Source organism: Takifugu rubripes, chromosome 1 (genome assembly GCF_901000725.2).
Source record: "Takifugu rubripes chromosome 1, fTakRub1.2, whole genome shotgun sequence".
Lineage (NCBI taxonomy): Eukaryota > Metazoa > Chordata > Actinopteri > Tetraodontiformes > Tetraodontidae > Takifugu > Takifugu rubripes.
The window spans coordinates 20544550-20569576 of NC_042285.1; the positions used below are offsets into that span (position 1 = coordinate 20544550).

Genomic DNA, 25027 nt, shown 5'->3' on the forward strand with positions numbered 1-25027 from the left:
CTGATTGGTTCACAGTTAATATATGACATCACCTTTTCCATTCAAAGTTCCACCCACTGGATGAGGTCATCTATCATGGTTTTGCTTTGCTTTTTTCTTATGTCTTTTTTTTCTGTCTCAAGTCTTTAAATGAGACATCGGGGTAAGTGAACATTCATCAGTTTACTGTGCTGTCCAGTAAAAGTGCTTTTTATGCTTCTTTTGGTGTTGCTTCATTCTAGAATTAATAAAACAGCAGTCGTGGTTAAAGTTGCTCATGTCACAAACAGGTCACAAAGAGGACTTCAGTATCTATTAAACCCACATTTCTACTAGTATTGTAACAATTAATCAATCAATCTTTATATATAGAGTTATTTTAATATAATTGAAAGGAAAAAATCCAAGAACAAAAAAGGAAAAACATGCCAAATGTAGTTGGGTATAATTCGAGCTTTTGGCTCTTTAATGTGGTGGAGAAGTGGTTTAAATTAGCAGAAAGATGGTCGTGCACCACCAAAGTACAAGTACCTTAAACTGCACTTAAGTAAATATACTTAGTCACATTGCATTACAGCTGGAAGCGTAATAAAATAAGGGCGCATGTGAAGTGGAAAGAATATTTTAACATTCACAGCTCCACTGAGAAGTGATTTTAATTCTGTTGAACACTCAGTTAAATACAAGAAAGGGGTGAAGGTCTGAGCCTGGTCTAGTCACACACCAGGAGGCAGCTGATGTGTAAAAGCACTCCGAATAGAAATATATGGAGATGAGTTCTTATCTTCAATAAGGCTGCACATTTGAAATAAAAAGGTTTCACAGCAACACTTCCAGGAAATGCTGGCTGCTCTTAACAGGAAAAAACACTGTCTGCTGCCCCTATTGACCAGAGTTCTATATATATATATACTGTATATATATATAGTCAGCCCATCTGGCCGAATGTCAAAGTCTCCTCAAGCCATGATGGGAAAGACTACTGATCTTCTGCAGCCCATTTCATAAAAATAGCCCAGGCAGAAGCTGATGGGCTGGTGGAGATGGGATTGATTTATTAATCTAATCAGATGAATGGAAGACATGAGAGGCATTTGTCCTCCTCTCAGAATCAGCTGGGGAAACACTCGAGGTCATTCTTTGGAGAAGATCAGCCAATCACTTCAACAATCATGGCTAATATCCTATTGCCCTATAATCTCTCCAATCAAAGAAGGAGCAGGGAAAATCACCACAGCTTTGATGCTTTGATGGGCTGTTTGTCCCCTTTCATTTCCCTCAAATGGATCACCACATGTCTCAAAAGTTTCTTTGATGACATTTTGCTATAATATTGATTTTATTTTGCTCTCCACAGTGGCAACACATGCCTCATGAAAGACATTTCATAAACCTTTAAATGCCATCTGAATGGATACCGTAGCGCTAACTGGCTCCTTCCGTGCATGTCGTTTAACATGAGGCAGACCAACAGCTTCTAATATAATCATTCCACGAGGTACCGCAAGTAGGTCATATCATCTGCGTTGTACAGGGATCAAAGGATATTTCTTTTTTGGGCAATTGCAAAATAACAGAACTTGATTAGAAACTGCTGCGGTCAGGACCGCAGTATCTGAACCGCAGTTTTGGAGCTCCTTGAGATTGGCGATTGATTAGTCTGCAATTACTGCTGAAAGCAACACAGCCCCTCCTCCCCCTAATCACTGCTTTTGTCCCTAAAAGGAGATTATCACATCGAAAAGGCGTGTAAGAACCACTTCCAGCCTGCGAATCAATAAAAAAATGACTCGAGGGATTGCAGGTCACACATCTGAAATGTCTTGTCCCTCGCTATGCTCTTCACATTTGCAGACAGGTGCTGCATATTGCTGCGTGTTTGTGTCTATTTGAGTGGGCGGACACCTCTAGAGGCTGCAGTTCTGACCCCCACAGAGATATTGGTCTCAAACCGTGTCTAATTAAAGCTGTTTTTCGATTCAGGCGCTCTGGAACTTAAGGTCCCCCTTAACAATTAAGTGCTGGATTTTTCCACTGGTCTCCAATAAAGAAAGAAATAAAAAAAGAACATCCAGGAGGCTGATTAAACACGCACAGACACGCTCACCCTGTTCCCCCACTCCGCTTCAGCCTATTATTGGATTCACTTAGCTGACGGAACCCTGTATATTGAGCAGGGAGAGACAGTCGTATAATCAGTGTGTTACATTGTATTTTAAATGGAGTCGCAGGTTGTGTTAAATAGCTTTTGGGGGAAAAGGGTAGAGAAACAATGACATAATCAGGAGGTTAGCTCTACAGATCCCTCTGCATCCTCAAAAGGTGCTTTGATTCATGCAGAGATTAAAAAGGCAAAAAATAAAAATAAAGTACTGTTCCTGTGTTTTTAACTGATAAAAACAAGCTTGTCAACGCACTTTAACATTGAGCTTTACTGCTAACTGACTAGCATTCACATAAATGACTACAAAAATCACAGAAACTGCCTTTTGTTCGCCGCAGCATGGCTGAACGCCCAGCTCCATTCCTGAGCTAAAGCTCTGCTTTTCACTGATCCGTTCATCACTTGGCTCAGAGAAACAGAAATATCATCATCAGCTGCTTCTGGCTGATTCACGGAGTTTCTGTCAGGACAGACCTGTATCACAGACAGAGTTGCCTGATGAATCTCCTGGCAAACTCCTGCTGCACCTTCATCTGATGTAAGACAGTAACAGAAGGTGCACTGGTGGAAAATACTATTTTAATGCTTTTAATAGAATCACTATAGCAACAACAAACAAAGAAAAATACATTGGTTTAATATACAGCCTGAATCAAGAAGTTTTTCATGGCTCTCGGGGCTATGTGGTATCATTTAGACATTTTCTGAGCTTTGTGGGCAACTGTGAATTCTTGACACCAAGAAGCTCTGATCATGTGCAGCAGTGCTCCTGAGAGCCACAGCGAGGCACCGATAAGACCCCATTAGAGCTGTTATTTTAAAGCATCGCACCCCTTAATGGACTCCCGTGGCCCAGCTGCAGACCCTCTATCTTATCCCAGTGTACCAGCCCAGGCTGTGCTTACAACAGATGTGAGACTGTCTGAAAGTGCTGCTGGGGCTCCTGCTGAGAGCGTGTTGACGGCAACAACTCTGCAGGGGCAACATTAGAAACATTTAGTAAAAAGAGTAAATGAGCGGAAGGAATCAATAGATATTAATGGAAGAGGAGGAAAGGTATTGCCCTTGTAACCGGAGGGTTGCCAGACAGGCCGGGCAGAGGTCAAATTCACTATATAGAAATGTTTGGACGCGGTAAAATATGATGCCAATGAGACCGCCCTTAGTTTAGTCCATATCTGTTGTATTTATATATTTTGAACATATCCTGGTCTCTTATCATGCTCTGAGGAACCAGTATTATTATTATTTTTTAAATTGGGGGGGGGGGGGACACTTCAAAATCTAGTGAAAATAAAGCCTTGTGTTTCCTAACTGCCTGTTAGATATTCCCCACCCTCCTTAGTGTTGCACTCTATCGACCCTCTGGCTGTGTCAGATTACCAGGAACCAAGAGTCACCTGAAAGAGCAAACTGTCCCTGCTTGGTTGTAGAACAATAATAAGCATCAAGGTATCTATGTGAGCCGAACCTGCTCCGACCAGTTTATGCAGACGCTGAGCAAAAGCAGAAGGTCCTCTGGTTAATAGAGAAGAGAGGCGGACTACCTTTAAAAGCCCACATGCTGAACCCTGCAACAGAGAGGTACGAGTTTCTTAAAAGCTCCAATAACAATGTTTTATTCAACAATTGATATGTGGTATGATGTGTTCAACTTTTCTCAACACTTGACAATGATATTTCTGCTGAAACTGTCAGAATTCGACTTTCAATACATAAAAAAGAGCAGAAATGTACAAACAGGTAACATCACTTTGCCACCACAAATATTATATTCCTATTTTATTACAATGCACTTGAACGCAACAGAGACGATGTGTGTGTAACATAAGAGGTGAGTGAATCCCAGTCTCAACGCCAAGCAGGCACAAAAACTCAGCAGCAGTGATATTACAGTTTTTCTCAATTGGTTTGGTACATTTCTCACATCAGAATTGAAATTCTCAAAAGTTCTTGTTCAATTGTCACATCATCATGCCATTTGTGCAGATGAAAAAGGCAGTTTCTCATTGCATTAAACAAATTGCAAAAGCTTTTGTCCATCCATGCAAATGATTGTGTACAATTCTCAGTTTTTTTGTACATTATCAATTGCTTTTGTCATGCTAATCAAAATGCTTTGTTATAGGAATCTATCAAATAGTCTCTTTCCCCAAAACATTTAGGCTATAGTTCATCATATAAGTCTTCACATGCAAAATGATTTACCAAGCCATCATAACATGTCAAGCATATATACATTTCCATAAGACATTTGTCTGTAAATATGATCTAAATTGGTAAATTCCTCCCAGGTGAATCTAGACTTTCACCAATGATCTACAGTTTTCTGAATGAGCTCAAGGGAGCATCTCATGAACAATCTACTGGGGAGTATATAGGTAACCAGAGCACAATAGAAAGTTACAAGTAGGTGTGACGTGGATGAGAATTTGTGGCCCAACAGACAGGAACGGGAAGAAGCTGAAGATCAGGATTGAGATTAGAATTTGGGGAGTTGTTCATATTTTTTTGTTTACCTACCTATGTTTATATTTTTGACCTATGTTTACTTACGTATTGTATTTCACCTTTGTTATGTGCAGTGCTGTCTTTTTTTTTTCTTATTGGTCAATGTTTGCCAATAAAGAAGTCATTCTGTAAATGTGAATCTTGTCTTTTCCAATCAATCTTACACATATACATTATATGAGGTCAAATGTACAACACTTGTCATCACACCTAAACCACATTTTACATCAACATGTCGCTTCAAAGTGCACTATTCAATTGCCAACATGACTAATGAATTTGACTGTCTTATCCGTACACAATGACACAATGATTAAACATTCTGATGGCACTGACAAGTATATTGACACAAAAACTTGCTTTTGAGGGATGGACTAAGGATTTTGAGCAAGAGACTGGCTTTTGCAGGTGATCCACGGTGTTTTGCTATTTGTTCAAACTGTTTTGAGAAATGCACTTGATCTTCTGCAAATTGCAAGAATGATTGGAAAAATGTACCAAAGTGATTGAGAAAAACTGTATGACTGCATGTGTTGCTCCCACGTGTATTCCTAGTCACTGAGAAATGGTTCTTTTGGGCTAGTGATGATTTCCAACACAGTGTAATTTGAGGAAGCATCATTTTGTTTTATTACCACTATTCCAAATAAACGGCTCTTTTTTTGTTTTCTAATGACTCTCGGGAGTGTTCAAGTTTTACAGATTCTTAGAAAAATAATTGGGTTTGTATGTGCATCAGACAATAGCATCATCAACAACAACAACAACACAAAAGTGTCACTATAAAGTCACATTTATGTCAGGTGAGTAATACTGAAAACATGGCAGTTATTTCACATCAGAATTTTATATCCTTTGACAAAATAAATCTAATGAGAATCAAGCAAACCTTCTAAAGGCACATGTTACAGTTCAGCTTTGTGAAAGTACCCTTAAGGTATTTTCAATGTAATGGAAAATTTGGGATGTGTCTTAGAAGCAGGAATCTAATTAATGGGAAGCGGATTTGCAATGACACCCTAAGGTGGCTGAAACACAGTGTTGTTTATCCTATTTTAAAACACAGTCATGAGCATTTATCAAAAACAGTTGCAGAACCTGAACAATAAATACTAACATCTGCACAATATACAGTATCACTGTCAGTTTTTCATCAGAAATGTCATCTTCGGTGCATGACACAGCTTCTCCAGCAGGTGGCGCTTAGGAGTGCACGATTTCAAATCTATTAAAATACTTTTTAAGATTGTAAAAAAAGAGATTTATCCACATGTTTGTTCATTATGAATCACAAGGTAGACACAGTTGATACAAAGGGCTCTGTGTTGTGATACCAACATTTGCCTTAAGGGGCAGCAGTGATCAGGTGCGATGTGTTCCCAGTTTAAACAAGACGTCCTTGTTACGTGAATGTAACACTGATATGGAAATAGTTACAACTTATAGGATTGCACCTTCCAGGTAAAAAAGGTGTACTCCTTGTGCTTAGCACAATAGTTGTTCACTGTGGGGAACCATCCCAGATGCACACCTTCTAAGATTTTCTTTACTCATTCTTCTCTGTTGAGTTGTTTTTCCTGCAGCTAAACAGCAGCCTGAGCAACACTGGCGAACTGTAATGGTTTTTTCTCTGTGCACACATTTTTCATGGAAAAGTCGTCTCAGAGACCGCAGCCACTCGGACGGACGCTGCAGCTATAAACGGAAACAACCACACGATGGAGCGTAACCGACTGTGCCGTCGATGCCTGTATCCTGTTCAGGCTGATGCAGAAACAGACGTATGTCGCACGCGGTCACGTCCACCTGGTGATGGTGTGGAGATCCAGGGTCGTGAAGGACCGGAGCACCGGCAGTGGGGCCGAGGGAGGATCAGACGCTCAGGGTCATGTTACGGAGCAGCCACTGCTGGGAGCGGCTGTTGTTGCACTCTCTGAGGGTGGGAACCAGCTTGTCTTCTTCTGACGGCATGTCCAAACACTGGTTGCTGTTCACGTGCAGCAAGGTGAGCCGCTAAAGAGGAGAACAAATGGGAAAAAATCATGTAAAATTTAATGGAAATATGAAGGTGAACCTTCGTAGACGCACTTGCTTGATTTCCCACAGCTCACAGAAATCCACTCCATAGCTGCAGAGTGAGAACAAATATAATAACAGCAGAAGTGGGTGTTCAGGGAAAAGTCAGTTGTGGCGCTTCCACAGTAGAACATTGCTTTGTTCTGGACGTGGTCGCTGCAGTAAAAATTAACTATAATTAGTAATAGTTAACACTTGGCGGAGGATGGTAAACTATGAGTTGTGGTTACACCCTCTATGCGTGGCGACCATTTTCTTCCACGTCTAATGAGAGGATAAGCCCCAAGTGAGGAAGCAACACTTTTGCAACGCTGCGTTTGAGCAGATCTACTTCCTGACTAGTTGCCATGTGCACAGACGCCAGGTTGCTGGGCTACTATGAGCGAGAGCACCTTGATGTAAGCAGCTGCTGTTAGCTCTTTTTTATGTTAAATTCAGGCTGTATGACATCCTATCAATTTACAACGAGCACATTTAGCTGAAACACTCGTATTTTAAAGTCAGAAAATCTACACACAAACAAAAACACGGAGGAATCCATCATTCACGGTTGTTTCTGTTCAACTGCTGATTGACTGAACAGTTTGATGTGGTGGTGGATCTGTTTTCCAGGTGCCTGTTACAGTATTTAGAAAAAAACCTGTCATAAGCAGGTGGGCACGTGACACTGGCAATCATGTTATGATTAATCTTTAATTGCATTTATAATTTGCTGCTGCTCTTAGTAATTGCACCTATTACTCCATTAATATTACCTTATACAGAACAACATCACATCGTCTGCACGGTTACACATAAATGAGCTCACTCGCATCATCTCCCTCACACTCTGAGGAAGAAAAGACACAGCAATGGTGTGCAGTCAATGCCGGAAAACAGCCACAGTCTGCATATGAATGTGACATTTACACACGTACACAGACGCGGTTTATCCTGCACTCCAGTCTTAATTCTTCATCAAAACAAGATTGTACTTCGTCTGTTGACAGGGGATATTCAGACTAATGAGCACACAGTTCATGTTTGATCGTCAGCTATAAAACACAAGGGCCTGACAAGCTGCGCCTGGAAACATCAAGGTGCACACGCACGCGCGCGCACACACACTGAAGTACACCGTTCACGCCGCTCACTACATTTGTTCAAGCAGAGAAAGAACAAATGGAGCAGATGGCATCTGACCTTGCACATGTCAAAAATCCAAAGGAAAGTAGTTGAGTCGTGACATTTGTTCTTTGTCTTTGACAGCGAGATAGTGACCTCTGACAAAGACCTCGAAGGGAATAAAATGCATCAAAATAAAACAGCTCTCTTGGACCAGAGATATTATATTCATTTACCATAAAACTCTACAGATCTTGAGTATTTGGAGGAGCACGCAGCCGGGGCGAACAATGATTTCGCATTTAATGACACTGCCAGACATTTGGAGGTTCTGTCCTTCACTCATAATTGTTTTACGCCTCCTTTGCTTCGAGGAGAAAAACTCCCACCGCAGCTCACAAGCGATCCAGCCGCTGTTTACGATGCGAGTCAATGGGGGTGCGCACAGCTGAGACCAGCTAATGAAACAAGGATATTTGGAACCAAACGCAGCAGTTTTTTAACATCATCCTCTTTGTTCACCAGCAGCAAAATGGACCTGTTGAGAAGCAAAAGGGTGGATTTGATTTTGCTATTGTGGTGTTAACAGCTGGAGGAGACCTTGAGGGCAGGGCCTTTTTTTTTTAACGAGAAATATAAAATCAGCAGCTTTCTTTTTGTCTCAAGACAGTCAGCCGACAGTTTCATTTGCTGTAATGGTGGTCTTTTGTCTGTGCCTCTTTTTGTGCTCGCCAAAGCACAAACAACAAATCAGGCCAAATAACAGCAGGTCACTTCTCTGCCATGACTGTGACACTAACCAGCAACTCTGAGAGCCTCTCACCCAATTTCAACACCAAATCCTGCTCACTGGAGAGATGCTTACAACCGAGCGCGGCTGAGTGGAGGAAATGGCCAAAACCACAAGAAAAAAAAAAGAGAGTGAAATGAGCCCCGCAAACATTAGTGAAATAAATATGGAAATGCGCAGCGCTGAAAAGGTCTGCTCTGAATTAAGACCCACTGCACCTGTGTGTGTGTGTCTGTTCATGTGTGTGTGAGTGGGGCACAGTGTGCGCAGCTGCCCGAGGCCAATAGGAGAGTGTCACAAGAGGCCAGGGCCATGAAAGGTGGGTTCACGGCGAAGGATCACATCAAAAGAACTTGTAAACAATGGCGAGCCCGATCTCAATCAGGCCTGCATGGAGATGGGCTAAAAATAAACCTGTCCTCCTCCATCCCTGCATCATTTACCCAGCGTTGGCAGTTCCTGAGGCAGCCGGAGAATTTTCACATCAAACGAGATTGTTGGAAACGAACTGCAAATTAGGTTGCAGTCAGCATGTATATTCCAGCTGTAAGGTCACCGATAAGAGCTATTTGGAGCTCTCTCAGAATGATGTCTATGCACAGTCCAACGAGAAACATACAGAATATTTGACGACAGCACAGTCCAACTAAAGGTGTCTGCTACATCTACTCCAAGATCTAGCGATACACAGATCCACCTACGCTCAACACTAAGCCTAATTTACACCACCCGGCTCACCTCAGGCCCCACCGCAGATGGCGGCTCAGATAAAATAATCAGTGGGGCTGAAGTAGAGGTGTCTGGCAACCTCCAGACGAGTGTAGTTGTGGAGGATCCAGCGCTGTTTGGGGCTGCTGTTACAGTACTCCACCGTCGGACCGTAGCTGCCGTCCTCCAGACGGCTGAGGGTCAGACATGATTGGGTGATGATGTGGAGGAAGGTGCGCTTCTGCGGCGAGCCGAGGAAGGGGGTGGGGCGAAAAGGGAGACATGGTGATGAAAGTACACTGCAGATTCACACTTTGTTATATTTCTCCAGTTTATCTATAATCAGAATGTTTCTGATCTTAAATATTAAAATAAGCTAAGGTTCAGTTGTTTAGACTACAGACAAAAAATCCTTTTAGTTTTTCATTATTTCCCTATTTTTTCAAGTCTTGTTGCTGGGACTTTTACACTACATCAGTAATTTGAGGGAATCACTTTGATCGATCCTGACTGATTCATTTTAACGTAGCTTTTGTTAACAATATCTATATTTCTCCCATTTTCCACTTGACTGCCTGATCTGCCAGGTACCTAAGATGAGGAAACAGACTTATTTTCACAAGTGCAGCTTTCCTCGCAGTGTGAATTGGGCAACAAAAATGGCTTGATGTCCCATTTTAAGTACAGCGAACCCACTCTCACCTGAAAAAGGATGTTAGAAAGTAATTCCAACGTTTGTAATTGCACTTAGGAGCCCCGTCTATCCCGGCTGACTATATCTACTGGTGCTCTCTCTGTGAGAAACCATCAGTGGAATTACCATAAACACACCATGAGGCGTAAAGCTGGTAAATTTACACAACACAGTGAACACACATGGTGTCTGAAAGAGCAGAACAGGTGAGCAGAGCCATCTGTCGCCGGTGAACAGAGCGGGAATATGGAAAAGTCAGATATTTCCATGACAGGGAAACTGATGAAACCAGATGACCAGATGAAATGTTCCCAGTAATCCTGTCACATAAGCTAAAAATACCCCGGGGCCACTGACAGCGGTGAAGCCCCAGTGCTGTTTACAACAGAGACCATTCTCCTCCATTTATGAATTATTCAAACTTTTTCCATATTAAGAATGCACCCAGAGAGTAATAAAAGCATCTCTCCTTGGGTTTGTTCAGGGCCTGATGGGAGGGCCTGCAGGCTTCTTTACCTTGTCACATCTACACAGACAGATACTGAACATCTCTATCTCCACCAGGTAAAACTGAAGCCACCACAGAACCGTTCAATTGAAAAAATAAAAGCACATTAAAGTCGAATGCAAATGTACTTTTAAAAAAAAGAAAAAAAAAAAGTTATGGGTCTGCATGCTTTTTACCCATTTATTCTCTTTGGTTGGAATCATTTTTGTACTGGTGCTGCCCTACAGCCATTTTAAAATCTTATGCCGATTGTGAGATTTTATTTTTCCTTCAGTAATAATACTATAACAAAATCTGTTAAATTAATCACATTTCACATCACAAAGACTCACAAAGCACCTGTTTCATTCTACTGGAAGAAAATTACCAAAACATCACGAATTAGAATCTAGAAGAATCTAAAATCCACACGATCCACGCAGTGTTACAGCATATCACGAGACAAACGGAGGAAATCAAATATCTACTGGGCCTGTTCTCAGATCAATAACTGGGAAGGCTTACCTCAAAATCATATTCCCATTTTCCAACATACTATGAGAAAACAAGAGGACACAGGAGGGAAAACACACTGGGTAGAAGAAACTGCTTCCGTTCAACAAACTGTCATACAGCGCCATCAGGTGGCGAAAAGCAGGCCTTCAGCTACGATCAATATGTAAATCCACCAACTCACGATGCAGAGCAAATGCACACATTTCAATCAATCGGCTGCCATCATGGAGGCATTGGCCACATGGAGGCTGATTTGAGACCTGGACCCTACCTCTGCATCGTACTCAAACATCTGATTGCCCTTCATGTGGTGGCACTTGAGCATGAGGACGGGTCCGTTAAGGCGGGAGACGTCCAGACAGAGGTCATCTGTTCTTATTTCTTTATCGGCAGTGTATGAGAACACCTGGAAAACAGCAAATGAAATAGAAGGAGATTGTGATTATTCATCATCGTCTCATTCCTGGAATGGAAACCATGGGAGTCTTAATAATCTTTCACCTGGTTTCCACCCATGCCGTGGCAGTTGAAAAAGCCAACTTTCTCATTTTCCTTCCTCCCCATGTTGTCCACACACTGGTTGGTCTCCACATTTCTGATCTGGGGGGGGGGGGGGGGGGGGGGGGGGGGGGGGGGTAGGCAACATTTCAAACAACTGCAAAAATGGATCCACCAGACCTTTGATATGAACCTGGGGAGAGGCCTCTTTACTGTCCACGGTCTCACAAAGCCCTTTCTGATTATGAAAATGGGAAGTGAAACATAATTAGATTAAGATTGTATCAACCAGCATGTTCATTACTGATATCATCAATTTTTCCATGATATGAGTGTAAATGAACTCTTTGGGGGATTTTTAAGCTGCCGTTTTGTTGGAAGCAGCCTGCTTCTAGAATCAAGCAAGTGATTATTAAATAAACTCACATTAAATATACTTTAGATTTAAAGAGCTGAGACAAATGGTAGAAATAAAACATCCCAGCAGAGCAGCATGACGACACCGACGGTCCTCCCATCAGTCGCTGTATGAACGCTGGAGGAATGCAGGCTTTTTTCAGCTCTTAGTTAAGCCGTCTGCGGTCACGTCAGCACATCGCATGCCGAGGCTGCTGTCAGAACAGCCATGACAAAGAAAAGAGGAATTAAGGTCACACTGGCTTTGTTGTACAAGAATTAGTAAAATGCTTTAATTTTGCTTCGCATTTTGATTTGGTTTTACAAAGGCACTGCAGCCGGTTTGGTTTTTATCTGTCCGTGTTCAGCCTCTGCCTTTGGACATTGAGATTTTCTCTCACCGAGATATCGTCATTCGGTAAACACATTCCTCCAGCAAACAGACAAGGACACGTCAGAGAGGATATGGAGGAAGCGTCTGACGCACAGCAGGAGATAGGAGAGAGCTCATACTTCACCAAGTGAGTAGTATCGTCTTGGGATCTGGGAGTCAGGATAAATGTTCTCCAAATACCAAGAGAAGGGCTTGCAGCGCAGGGCGTCGCGGAGGCCTTTGCGGGAGGAAACGTCCCCGTAGTCCACCCGCATCACACCTGCAGACACAATCCCAACGCAGTGTTTACCATTAATCAGCACAGAATCTCTTTCACTGCCAATTTAAAATAAATATGGGAGGAAGACAAGTGCGGAGAACAGGATCCAATTTTTACTACAAACGTATGTAAGTGAAAGGTTTTCAGACGTGCACGGCAGCTCCATCACGTTTGTGAGATTGACTAGCTTTGGTTCAGACAGCGAACGGGCACGCACACTTACAAACAAGTGCTGGTTTCTCCCCGTTTGTTTCGATAGCTCCACTGGGATCGTTTATCACCAATGATGGTGTTTTCCAAAACCAGCCAATATGAGACACTCACAGGGTTAATTACCCATCAAAGACAAGTCAGAGGTTACAAATGGTACCGCATCTAATCGAAGCATTTGTGCTAAACAGAAATCTCTGGATGGAGGATACAATGCAGCGGGCTGAAGGCTGCTTTATTTTCTCTCGCGCGCGCGCTCAGGCCTGATCGCCACGTTACAGATGATGAATAACCCCTTTGATGCTGAAATCGCCTGCGCAGAGGAGACGATGAGCAGCGAGACGCGCTTGTAATAAGATCATCAGGATGACACTTCCAAACCCGGCCTGAGAAAGATGTGCTCCTCAGAGCCAATAAGTGAGGTCTGGCAGCAGCATGGCCCAGATCATTCCGCCTAATGTCCTGCAGGAACAGACAGTCATTGTCGGGCCACAATATGCAGAGAGGCTCATCCATCACAACCCGCCCCCCCCGCAGTTCCGTCTCCGCACCTGCACAAGCGGGGTCCTGCCTGGCGGAGCAGAGGAGCGGGTTGCACCGGAAGACCAGCAGATTACGGATCATCCCTTATTGGTTTGCTGGTATCTAAAGCACTTACCCGGAGATTTCCGGAACGCTGATTTCTGCTGCGGGGGTAATCACATTACCGGGTGGACAGATGGAGGGGCACTCATCTCTCAATCTGCACCAAACACATTGTCTGGGTGCATTTAAGTCACACAGGGGATCAATCGGAAAACATTCATGAACGCCAGCGTAAAGGAGGAAGAAAACCTTCTCCAAGTGGGAAATAGTTCATCCCAGTTTGGAGATGACTAAAGTGGTATAAATCAAATGCAAGAGAGAGCAAAGGGGGAAATTCCTAAATGAGGTATGGGGGAGAACAGAAGGATAAGACCAAGAAAAGTTTAAAATATTCACCCACATCGACAATCTTATTCGAAGCCACACTGAACTGTATCATCAACAACTTTGTGTTCCCTGTAACATCTCTGTACCTGGTGAAATGATATAGAAGAAATCTTTGAAGTCATCCATCCAGACTTCAGCCAGACGCCTGTTGTTTTTGTTGATAACTTGGCCCGTTCCTCCAGGGAAGCTGTACGGGGTGGCCTTGCGGAAAACGTGCCCCACGTGGGAGCACGTTACAATCTCCAGCGAGCCCCCACACTGCCAGATCTGCCGACACACGCGGTAACAGAAGGTAAGCAACAGACCGTGGCTGACACTTGTTGATATGTTTATCTTAAATCTTAATGCTGGCCACTATTACCATTTAGCAAGAGTGCCTCGGCATCTTTTGTGTTCTTCTAACAGACTTTTAAAAACATGAGGTTTCTAAATTTTATCTGGTTCTATTTGCTTTCTGCAACCGATTCTGATTCATCCTGCGTTCTCTGTGGAGCGAGGTGCCGAGAACCTCAGGGTTGCACCTGGAATGCACAGCAGCAATGCTTGCACAAACAAATACAGGTTGTAGGTTGTTTGTCTGCAGCTGGGAAAGGCAACTTTGACTGCATCTAGAGAGGTTATAGAGAGTGTTACAGTCCCCACTTATAAGAGAAACTAAAACCAGATCATCGAAAACACTGAAATTAAGATAAAGAAATAACTAAACACAGTTATTGTTTCATCTCACAGATGGAGACTGCTCTTAGAAAGCTTGATGTTGAACTCAGATCCTTTACGCTCAAGTTTGTGTGTAATTAATTAAAAGAAGCTCACATTCACACATAAAACTCTCTATAGTGTTAAAGCAATGTGCAACGTTATGACACTAAAACGTCAAAAGGACGTGAAGCTACGTTTAACCTGACCAAACATGTATTTATCTTTTTTTCCTTATTTAACCTTTTCCTCAAAGCGACCAAGTTTCTGCACAAAGGTGATACATTGAAGGGAAAATTGGCTGTTACCAGTGACATCGGTAATAGCAGGTCGGGCCACTCACTCTAAAAGACATTTCGAGGTTCTCTCCCCCCCAGATATCCATCCCTGGGTCATAGCTTCCAATTTCTTCAAAGTATGTTTTATCTATAGAGAATAACCCTCCTGCCATCGTGGGAGTTCTGCAAGAGATGAGACAAAATAGTCCACAGAGCCAAAAACCATCTTGTTCTTTATCCACAGAGGGGAGCGGCAATTTTAAAACAAAGTGGTAATTACTTTTATCCTTTAATCCAGTCCGTGTTGATGCAAATGAATCCTGTGTTGCTGGGAATCATTTGCATCTGGTTGAAAAAAAAGCAAGTGTGACAAAATCTTTTTTTATTTTAATTAAAGGAGTGTATATTTAGACTGCAGTTGAGCACACTTAGGCCCTATGCTCTTGGGGAAACTGTTTTTCATCAAAAATACAGAGTGGAAAAATTGTGTGTTTCTATTTGCAGATAAAGACGACAGCAGATCTCTTCTTGAGCCTTCTGTCATTACATGCAAGGTTGGGTGTGGATGTTTCGATACCTGACGGGAAGTGTTCGATCGCCCTTCCGTCGATCCATCTCTCTCTGGGGGACAGGGTACCAGCGGAAATTCAGCTTCCAGTTGAATCCCCCGTAGGTCATATCTGAGCCTGCCATGTACTCAAACGTCTCATCGCTGATGACATCGATGATGGGGCACACCACTGCTGTCCTGCTCAGGTAGCAAATGGAAAGACCACAGGATAAATTGTATAAGAAATGGGAGATTTATTCGAAATAATACAAACAGGAAAAAGTGCGACTGCATCACCTGCACGTTTTTATTGATTATAAATCGATGAAAAGTTGAAAAAAAAAAGTTGAAAAATACACAAGGCTGAGTGGTGGTCCCACCTGTCCTCTTTGATGCGTGCCAGCAAGGGCTCGAGCCATCCGACGGTACACTCACAGTGAGCATCCAAGAAGGTGATGACCTGACCTTTGGTGGCAGCCGCCCCCCTCAGCCTGGCTCTGATGAGCCCCGAACGCTGCTCCATCCTGAGGATCCTCACAGGCACCTCCAGGGTCCGTACATAGTTCTCCAGCTTCTTCTTCAGGAAATCTGCGGCAGAGCAACACAAAGAATGTCGATCTCAATGCGCCAGAAAACAAATAATCAACAACAGAAAATCATTTTCTATGTTTACCTCTGAACCTACCGGTATTATTGTTTTTAGATAACTTGTTCGCCATAATTAGCAGCCTAATCAACATAAAAATGCAAATTTTACACCCCAGTTTTCTCATATTTTTCTCCAGAATGACATCAAACCGCTACATTGTTCTTCAATGTTCACTGTTCATCACCTCTGAGTACTCATCAATACGTAAGCCAGCAGGTAGCTTGAGCACAGGCTACTCACCTCTCTCACTGGCATCGTCCACGAGCACGATCTCCACGAGCAGGTGTCTGGGAGAGCGGTTAATGACGCTGTGGACGGTCCGCAGCAGGGTGCTCCAGGCCTCATTGTGAAAGACAATCACAATGCTGGTGTTGGGCACATCGTCGGGATACACCTTTGTTTTACAGCTGATGAAGCAGAACGGAGACTAATTCAATCAAATTCGAAGCAAAAATGACCAAAAGAAATAGCCTCGATGATGTCTGTATGGGAAGAGAATAAGGAGGTGATGTTGAATAAAGAAGGAGTTCCAGCAGTTTAGGAAGAGAAGGAAGAGGAAGGTCGGTGGGAGGCATGAGAGCGTAACAAAAGCCATCAAAAGAGACAACACTGTGGGTTCAGCCTATTCAAATCGACAGCTCTAACTGACACAACTGGGCCAGGAGGTTGCCTTCAAGACCAAATGTTATTGCTACTCAGTGGTAGAAAGTGGCAATCCTGCACCGCTTTGGATAAAATATACCACACAGTTGGAAAAAAAATCTGCAATGATATCATGCGTGCTGTAATAACAGTGCTGTAATATTTATACTGAAAGACTCATGGAGCTCAGCTGAACATCCAGCTTTCTCAATAATATGGTTTTCCTTTTCCACCAGGATACTTAGATTTGCATTTATATCACATTCACCATATTCTTGAACATCCTTTAAAATGTTTGAAAGGCAGCTGTGGAACTGACTCCTCTGTGTCTATTTCTCATCGTATATCTGAATGCTTTTCATTTAATTAAAGTACTGTGGAAACCTGCGTTCAGCCGCAAGATTCAAATTTATTGGAATATGTCTGCGGTCGCTGCTGCGTATCAACCGCCCGAGATGGATGTGCTCTCATTTCAGACAAATTGCTCTTTGGATCTTCATTAAGTGTTTGAGCTCATCTTGAGTGACAGTAAACAAAACCTGCTCCCGTGCAAATGTCGGGCCTAATGTGCTGCGCTGGATCCTCCGCTGAAACCGTGTCCGCAATTAGAAAACCTTCTGATATTATTAAACATTATTGATGCCAATATGACATAATGGACAGACAAACTAATTTAATCATAGCAGCAATATTGCTGTGATAGTTTAGCTCATTTCATCTGCAGGCACAGTCAGTATCTGCAGCCCTGCTGAGGCTCATTTGATGAGAGAAGGACCCCCGCTGCCCCGATGGCCAGTCATTTTGTTCTGAATTGTGGAACGCTTTCAAAAACTAAACATCACGCCTGTGATATTAAAGAATAAAAATGTTAGCTTTTACAAACTAAGCATAAAGGCACCTTTGAAAGCAGTGAAATACCAAAGAAAGAACCGAGCTTACGCACCCATCCAACCTCACGTCGGGCAGACTCCTGTTGAGGGCAATCATGTCGCTGGCCATCAGATTAAACTGGTTAATTTTAAACAGCTCCTTCATTTTCTCCTGCTCGTCCTTGGGGATGACCACCGCCTTGCCCATCTCGCCTGGACCCTCGTGGCGCCGAGATATTACAGCTGCAACAGAGGCGAGACAAGAGAGAAGCGTGATGTGGATCCAGCCCTGTTGCGCCTCTCCCACATCAAATAAAGCTACAGCAAGTATGAACCAGAACTGCTGCAATATGGACAGCAAATTTTGTATTTGCCTCAAATTGTAATTGATGGCAAAGCTTCATTTTGCACTAGATAAAATTCATTTTGTTCTAAATAAAAACTGCATGAAGCTGCATCATTTATTACCATTATTTCAAATGTGCTTCAACCATTTAAACTTCATAACATTATTATTAACCATTTCAAGCACTCTAAAAGTGTCATTTAAAGAAAAAAAAACACACTTGGCCACCACAGTATACGTAAAAAGTCATTTAATACGCTCTGCTTAAGCTCTCTCCTGGGTGCTGAGTCTGTGCTGAGAGCATAATAAGCACTGAGCATTTAATTTTAATTTAATCTATTAGGAGATTTCACATGCACAGCGGGATTTGAACGAGTGGGTTAACAGATGAAAATGCAGGAGGATGGCAGAACTGGTCTGGAGTCATTTTGTGTATGTTCCTACAGCGCTGCAGCACTGGGGCAGCTCTCCTCACCCAAAGGTAAATAACCTCTCACGGATTAATCACCGCTGTTCCTCGGCCTGTGTAGTTCTTGAAATAATCTCCTCGAGCAGAGGCAGTGATGTCTCCATGAAGGTTGGACACAGTTCAGGTTAAGAGGATTCCCTCCGAGAGGCAGGTTAGCCACTGCTACATGGTTAGCCTGAACGCTGGCTTAAAAATCTGATCTCCACACTTTAAGAGCAGAACCGCCTGACTGCACACCGTGTTCACCTAAAAACGCTGCTATAATCCATCAGTAGGTTAGGATTAACACAGATTATCATTTTTCTCTGAAACACAGGCAAACCCGCAGAATCTGAGCTCCATAAACAACAAACAGTATATGGCACATAAAGAAATGTTACAGGAAAACTATGTTTGCTGAAGTTGTCAGTGTGTTCAACCGTCATCATCATTAAAACCCAAATTGTGTTAATATTTTGTGGAAATAGTCATAACAGTTAACATCCAAATCAAGTATGAGCCATTATAGAGAGAAAGAATACCACAACCTTATGTTTTGTTGGTTTATTTTATTTATTTATTTTTAAAGCCATACTGGTCAGCTCTACCAGGGAAGTTAAACATTGAAAATAATACAACATAACAGAGTTAAACTGCCTGTGTGGAGCCAGATGTAAACCGCTGCAGAGGGCAGAAGGCTTTGTGAATCGAGCAATTCCAAACATTCTCCAGCCTTGAAAGAACAAAGCAGCTGTCACACCTTTGCAAAATATTTGGGCCGTCTGGCAAAATCACATTGCACCTCTGCAACAACAATCAGAGACGTGTGGATAAATTCCTCATACACATGGATGCATTTATCCCAGATCTTGTGGAAATAAATACAGATTAAAGATCTTCGTGGAACTTTATTTAAGAAATTCTCTCACTCTTTTTTGCTGCTCTACGTCTCTTTATCTTGGCTGATTTTAGCCTGCACTAAACTTCTGCTCTCTCAGTCATTTGGGCTAAAAAAAAAACATGGATCTTTCTGTTTAAAGACTGTTTCCCTGATCAACGCACAGCAACTGTTGCAGTAGAAGAAACAGAAAGAGACTCTGTTGTCGCTGCAATCTCAGACAATCTGACTCGGGGTTTCAACAGTCACCATGGTTCCTTCACAATCCAAGTCTCACAAGTCTTCTAAGACACCATCGGGCAACACTTTACTGGTACCAAGCTAAACTAGTCTTCCATTTCTCTTATGTAATCCATGTGTTTAAACAGTTTCATTGTAAAAACATAGAGCTGGACCCATTGAACCCTCTTGAGAAGACAGTCGAGGTACACATTAATCTGCATGCAGATTGTCCCCCAGCCCTTTTCATTTGCATCTGTACTGTGCTGTAGCAGCGGCACAGATGGAGGCTTTATCACAACCTTGATAGGTTTTCTTTCCTCTACAGTTTACCTCCACCTCTTCCATGTGCTGCACTGCCTCCAGCCTGTGACTCTGGCCCGGCTGCTGCTGCTGCATCCTATAGTGTATCAGAGGAACCACCTCTGAGGAACCACGCCTGCAGAATGTTACCCTGTCCTCATCCACTGTCACCGCTTTCTCTGAATAAAAAGCCAGCCAAGTGACGATTTACAAAACGTTTGATCAGAAGAGTTCACCAGCCACAGCCTCCTAATTACTGCTGATTGGCTGGACATAAGGTATTTGTTGTACGTGAATTATGATCTCATTGTGCTTTGATGGTAACGCGTGTTACACTTGTAACAAAGCTCTTGTGATCTTTTTTGCATGGTTGTTGATGGTGAATATCTGGTCGCTAATCTTAAGTGTAACATTTGATGACATTAATAGGAAAGTATACATATTTGAAGTGGTATTTTATCTGGCCAAGAACAGAATGTTTTAGATCCTTTGGGATGTTTTTCAGGAAGGATCCCTTTGACTGGCCCTTGTGGTATTTGGAATTTTAAGTTTGCAGTATTAGCCCAAAACTTGACAGCGGTCGGCATCTAAAATCCTTCATTTTGAAGTCAAATAATCAGCTCTGTGCTTGTGTTGATGTGCAGCAGCAGGCTGATTGTTGTCTGCACTCCAGCCAGTGATGGTAGTCTCACTGGCACGGCTTGCAAGTATCAGTATTTGATGTGATATTTGTGGGTGTTCAGCGTGAACGGGTGGAAGCTCCTGATCGCGACTGTTTACTGAGAATAGCTGGGGAAATAGCAATGTTGCCATATAGATAAGACTTACTGTTATCGGACTCGATACGTATATTCCTGTGTGCTCTGCTATTAGAACGTGTTTACAAGTTGGTAGCTGATGACGGATGCCTCATCTGCTGCATAGTACTCGCAAATGAGAGTCAAGCAATTGGCTTTTGCATCCTTGATGTGCCAAATCTAGCTTTACCCGCTCTATATTTGAGACTCATATTTTTAGAAACTGCACAGACAGCTCTGTTTGAAGAGAGGAACATGGAAATGTTTTCTTCCTGACAGACTTTGGTCAAACACAAGGCAGCACACGTCTGGTCAGATATATTTGCAGTGACACGTTGACGCGGTTCTGAACAAACCAGTTATTTAGACCTGTATGCAACATAACCCTCCACTTCTGTTACTCTTAAGGGAAAGATAAAAATAGGGGTGTCGTAGGTTATATCTAACCGTGATGAAGTGCGATACATAAACCTCCCTGCTCTGAAAGCCATCACATCGCCAAGTAGTCACTAGGGACAGATACTATGATTATCTGTCTCCTATTCCCAAACAGCAACAGCAACAACATTTTCTTCACATATATTCCCAGCACGACCTCCAACATTACTTACGTGCCTGTAAGCATGACAATAAAGGCATGAAGGACCTCAGGAAGCCAATAAGGAGCAGTTAACACTTGGTTCAGATGTGTAGCCGATCATACTTTCCAAGCCAATCGGAAGCAAAAGAGCTGCGATGTAACTCGTGTGTGTGGTAAATACTCCCAGCAGCTCTGCTTTATTCTAACCTCAAAAGCAGCTTAGCAGGCTGTTTAGACAAATACCGGTACTCAGTAATGTGCACGTGATGTAATGAATGTCTCCTTTATGTCACGTTCATACTTCAATAAAAGTGCGCACCAATAACAAAACAGGCCATACATTGTTTTATTAGAATTTTCCGGTAATATCAGGTGAAGTGAAATACAGCAGTTGGCAGACTCACTTCAGTACTATGGAAAGTGCAACGGCGGCGGCGGCGGTGTGGACTCACCTCGGAGGGCAGGGAGCAGAGAGCCGTCCTTCTTGTCATCACATTTGTTGCACTCACTGAAGTAGAGAAGCAAGAACACATCGACCAGCACCCACACTAGAGAGGTGGTCAGCACCACCTTGCAGTAGACAAACCGTCGCATCACCTCTCCACGAAGTCGGTCAAACTGTGACTGGGGAGCGCGCGGTCTGTCGCTGAAGCGTCTGGAGCCTGGAGACGAGGTGCAGAAAGTGGGGGGAGACTGCTCGGGTCTGACAAGGAGGCATCATCCTACGGAAAAGACCAAAACACAGTGAAAATTCCTTCCAGCTCCTCAAAATGGAGCTTGAGCTACAACAGCTCAACAGATGACAGAGCGATAACCAGTTTGCCTGTACAGCCAGTGGAGCTCAACCCAACAACAAATGAAACAAGTGTTCCTGATTGTGACACAGGGCCATTTTCTTTAATATCATGCCGAAGCGTGCATCTGTCCAACAGTTGGATGTAAACAATAACAACTGACTCCTCAGTTGAAGTGTATGGTTGCAAAAATCTGCAAATGAGTCACTTCTACAAGAGACACGTGCACACGAACACACTTCACCTGCTGCTGTGCAAATGGGACAGGCAGCGCGAGGAACGAAGGGGAAATTAGAAAGACAACCTCATGAAGGAACGGTTTTATTTCAGAGAATTTTCCTCTCCTCAACACTATTTTAATCAAGTGGAACAAGGTGGTGGTTACAGCCACAGAAGAACAGCACATCCACGTGAGCCACAATCAGAACGTTGATTGTAGCTCCGAGCCGTCAGGAGAGGTGAAGGGACAGCAGGAGACAGGCCAGTACAGAGGAGAGGTGGAAACTGGCCACTATCTGACTCTGTGAGTACAGTTCCTGACCAAGACCAGCTCGACTGGTCTGTGCCAGAGAACACCAGAACTGGCAGATTTGCCAGAGGCACCCTGTTCTCTTTACAGATAGGAGCAGGTTCTTACTAACCATTCCTGACAGATGTGAGAGAATCTGGAGATGCAGGGGAGAACGTGCTGCCGCATGATCTGTAATCTTCTCCTTTGATTTGGAGCTTGATTCTAAATCCAGTCCTCTGTGGGTTAATTATTTGGGTTTCCAGCGATTGAACACCAGTTCAAATCGCACTTGAAGATTTTCAACTGGAACATTTAATCGATTACCATTTGGGATTTGGAACAAGCAATCTAAGTGTTACCTTCAGTTTTTTTGCACAGGTGTCAGTCATTTGCTCCATTTTAAGCCTTTTTCTGAATAGATTTCCGATTTCGTTACTCCCACACAGGAGTGACCCCAGTCCCTCCATATTTCTCCATCTGAAAGAATGAATGGGTGCTTAATTTTCTCTTCAAACATCCCCCTCTTCCTACATGCTGTAAGGGCCATCTGGGAAGCTTTTATACCGCAGGCAATCTGTGGATGTTTGATGTTCATGTGTCTCAAACTAGTTAAACATTTTCTCTCCTAGACTCAGACGTAGGCCTTCATTCATTCATTCATTCATTCAAGGTTAAATCATCACATATGCAAATGTACTAATTATCCTGACTGCATAAACATAATTGAAGGTGTGCACATGATTGTGCATCTAATTGCAAACACGTATTCCATTTGTATGATAACCTCACCGAGACTTTATTTTAACAACAGGTGGAATACGCTCTTATCTTTCATTTCATCTGTCATAATTTCTCACACACACACACAAACACATGTGCTTCTATCTCTGTGAGGAATTTTATTGATATAATGCATTCCACATCCCCTAACAGTAACCCTACCCTACTCTACTCTTACCAAGCAAATTTTAACCCTAAAACACACAAACAAACACACAAAAACAGGGAAAACTATGTAGACCATCTGAAGGTCTGATACTGCCTCACTGAGCTACTTTTTATCTCATTTACACCCATGACAGCATCCTTCCGGCTAGATCATGAGCCTCAGTCCTGATTAAGCACTTTTTACAACTCAGCAGAGCACGCTGACACCCAGATGATGACTGTGGTGTCAACAACATGGTTTCAGTCACATTCTGCACACATCCAAGCGTCTGCGTCAGCTATCACCTCCACACACGTCAGACTAATGAACGGTGATCCTGCCTATTTGCACCCCTGACCATTTGTTTTGGTGTGTCACAGGCAAAGGCGTGTTTCATACCACCGTGGGTTTCATACCACCAGCACTACAAACACAACCGGTGAAGCCTGAGTCAATCACCATCTGCACGCATATTTTCTAAAAACGGGTCCCACCGTGTTCATAAGACGCTCCACCCCATGAAGACGAGAGTAAACCAACTAGCAATTATTAAGCGCCGCAGTGATGGCTGGTGACACACTTACAAGCGTGTGTTCTTCATCCATTTAAAGGGAGCACTTCCACTGCGTGCAACTGGCAGATGAAGGAAATAAAAATGCTTTTCAGTTCTAAGGCTACTGACATGTGGGCAGGTTTCTGGTGGGGACAAGAGAAAAAGATTTCCTTGAGGCTGAGGTGATCTACTCAGAGGCACTAAAGCGGCAGATCAGAGGGATCAAACCCGTCCAGGGCAGGTTTTAAAGCCAGCAATTTCCCAGTCATGCAGCTAGGTAGTTATTTTTTAAAATCACAGACAAGAAATAGAATGTGTGGTTGATAAATGTCTCTGACTTGTTTCAAGGGGCTTGAATGTTGAATATTTGTGCATGAAAATAAGATGGATTAAGCATTGGTATCAATGAAGCTGAAAAAGAATAAACTCTAGCAGGCCATATCAGGAGCAGAAGGTGATTATAGAGCTGATCCCAATAAACCCATTAGGCCAATGACAACGGCTTATTTTATAACCCAAAGAAGACAGAATCACACTTATTATTGTGGTGAGTTTAAAGGTGTGGCACACACGCACACTGACCATCTTTCATTTATTACATTCTAATTCCTGCTTTTCTCTGAACTGAAGAGATGGAAACTGGGGCAACTAATGTCAATAAATATGGAAACCTTCATTAACTACAACTCTGAATGTACAGGCAAGGTCGTTCTGATATTCAGCATTATTTACATGGATCTAATCGAGGTGCAAATGCTTCGTGAAACGTACCTGAACTGTGGACGGGCTCAGCCAGTGACCCTTTGCAGTCTCGCTCTCCGACAACGTGTTGAACGCATCCAAACATGACCTGATTCAAATCACAACCAGAAATAAAAGCAGTCGGGGGCTGCTGTCGTGTCTAATTGTGGTTTTCCGTACAAGTGCAGACGCGCCTTTAGGACGATGATTAAGTTATTCGGTCCATTTTAATGAACACAAGTCCTCGATCCAGTGTGACAGATTCCTTCCAGTAATGTCCCTGTCATGGTACCTGTGCAGAATCCTGATATGGTTCGTGGCCAGCTGATGTTCGTCAAACCTGCGAACATGGACGTCGGCATCCGTGAATTTTCTCAGTCCGTTTACATGTTGATCGGGTCACAACGACGCTCCACACGCACCTGTTCTCCTATATTACAGCGGTATGAGGAGACGGCGGGGACGGA

At 43.0% G+C, this 25027-nt stretch overlaps 1 protein-coding gene across 5 annotated transcripts; it reads right to left on the reverse strand.

Annotated features, from left to right (window-relative positions):
- Positions 1-3521: 3521 nt before the first annotated feature.
- Positions 3522-25027, reverse strand: galnt13 (polypeptide N-acetylgalactosaminyltransferase 13). 5 transcript variants are annotated; one of them, XM_029846359.1, is made up of 15 exons: positions 24853-24920; positions 24591-24669; positions 21631-21755; positions 21486-21541; positions 17517-17685; positions 16172-16338; positions 15663-15870; positions 15310-15480; positions 14798-14915; positions 13845-14025; positions 12437-12576; positions 11531-11629; positions 11301-11435; positions 9363-9573; positions 6537-6667 (listed from the first exon to the last, which is right to left on the reverse strand). In XM_029846359.1, the coding sequence occupies exons 5-14, from the start codon at positions 17648-17650 to the stop codon at positions 9388-9390; spliced, it is 1539 nt and encodes a 512-aa protein (XP_029702219.1). In that variant the 5' UTR covers positions 17651-17685; positions 21486-21541; positions 21631-21755; positions 24591-24669; positions 24853-24920; the 3' UTR covers positions 6537-6667; positions 9363-9387. The 5 variants fall into 5 exon arrangements, with proteins under 5 accessions (XP_029702215.1, XP_029702219.1, XP_029702225.1 ...); XM_029846365.1 differs by lacking the exon at positions 24853-24920 and adding an exon at positions 24741-24759; XM_029846350.1 differs by having other exon boundaries at positions 21486-21755; positions 24853-25027.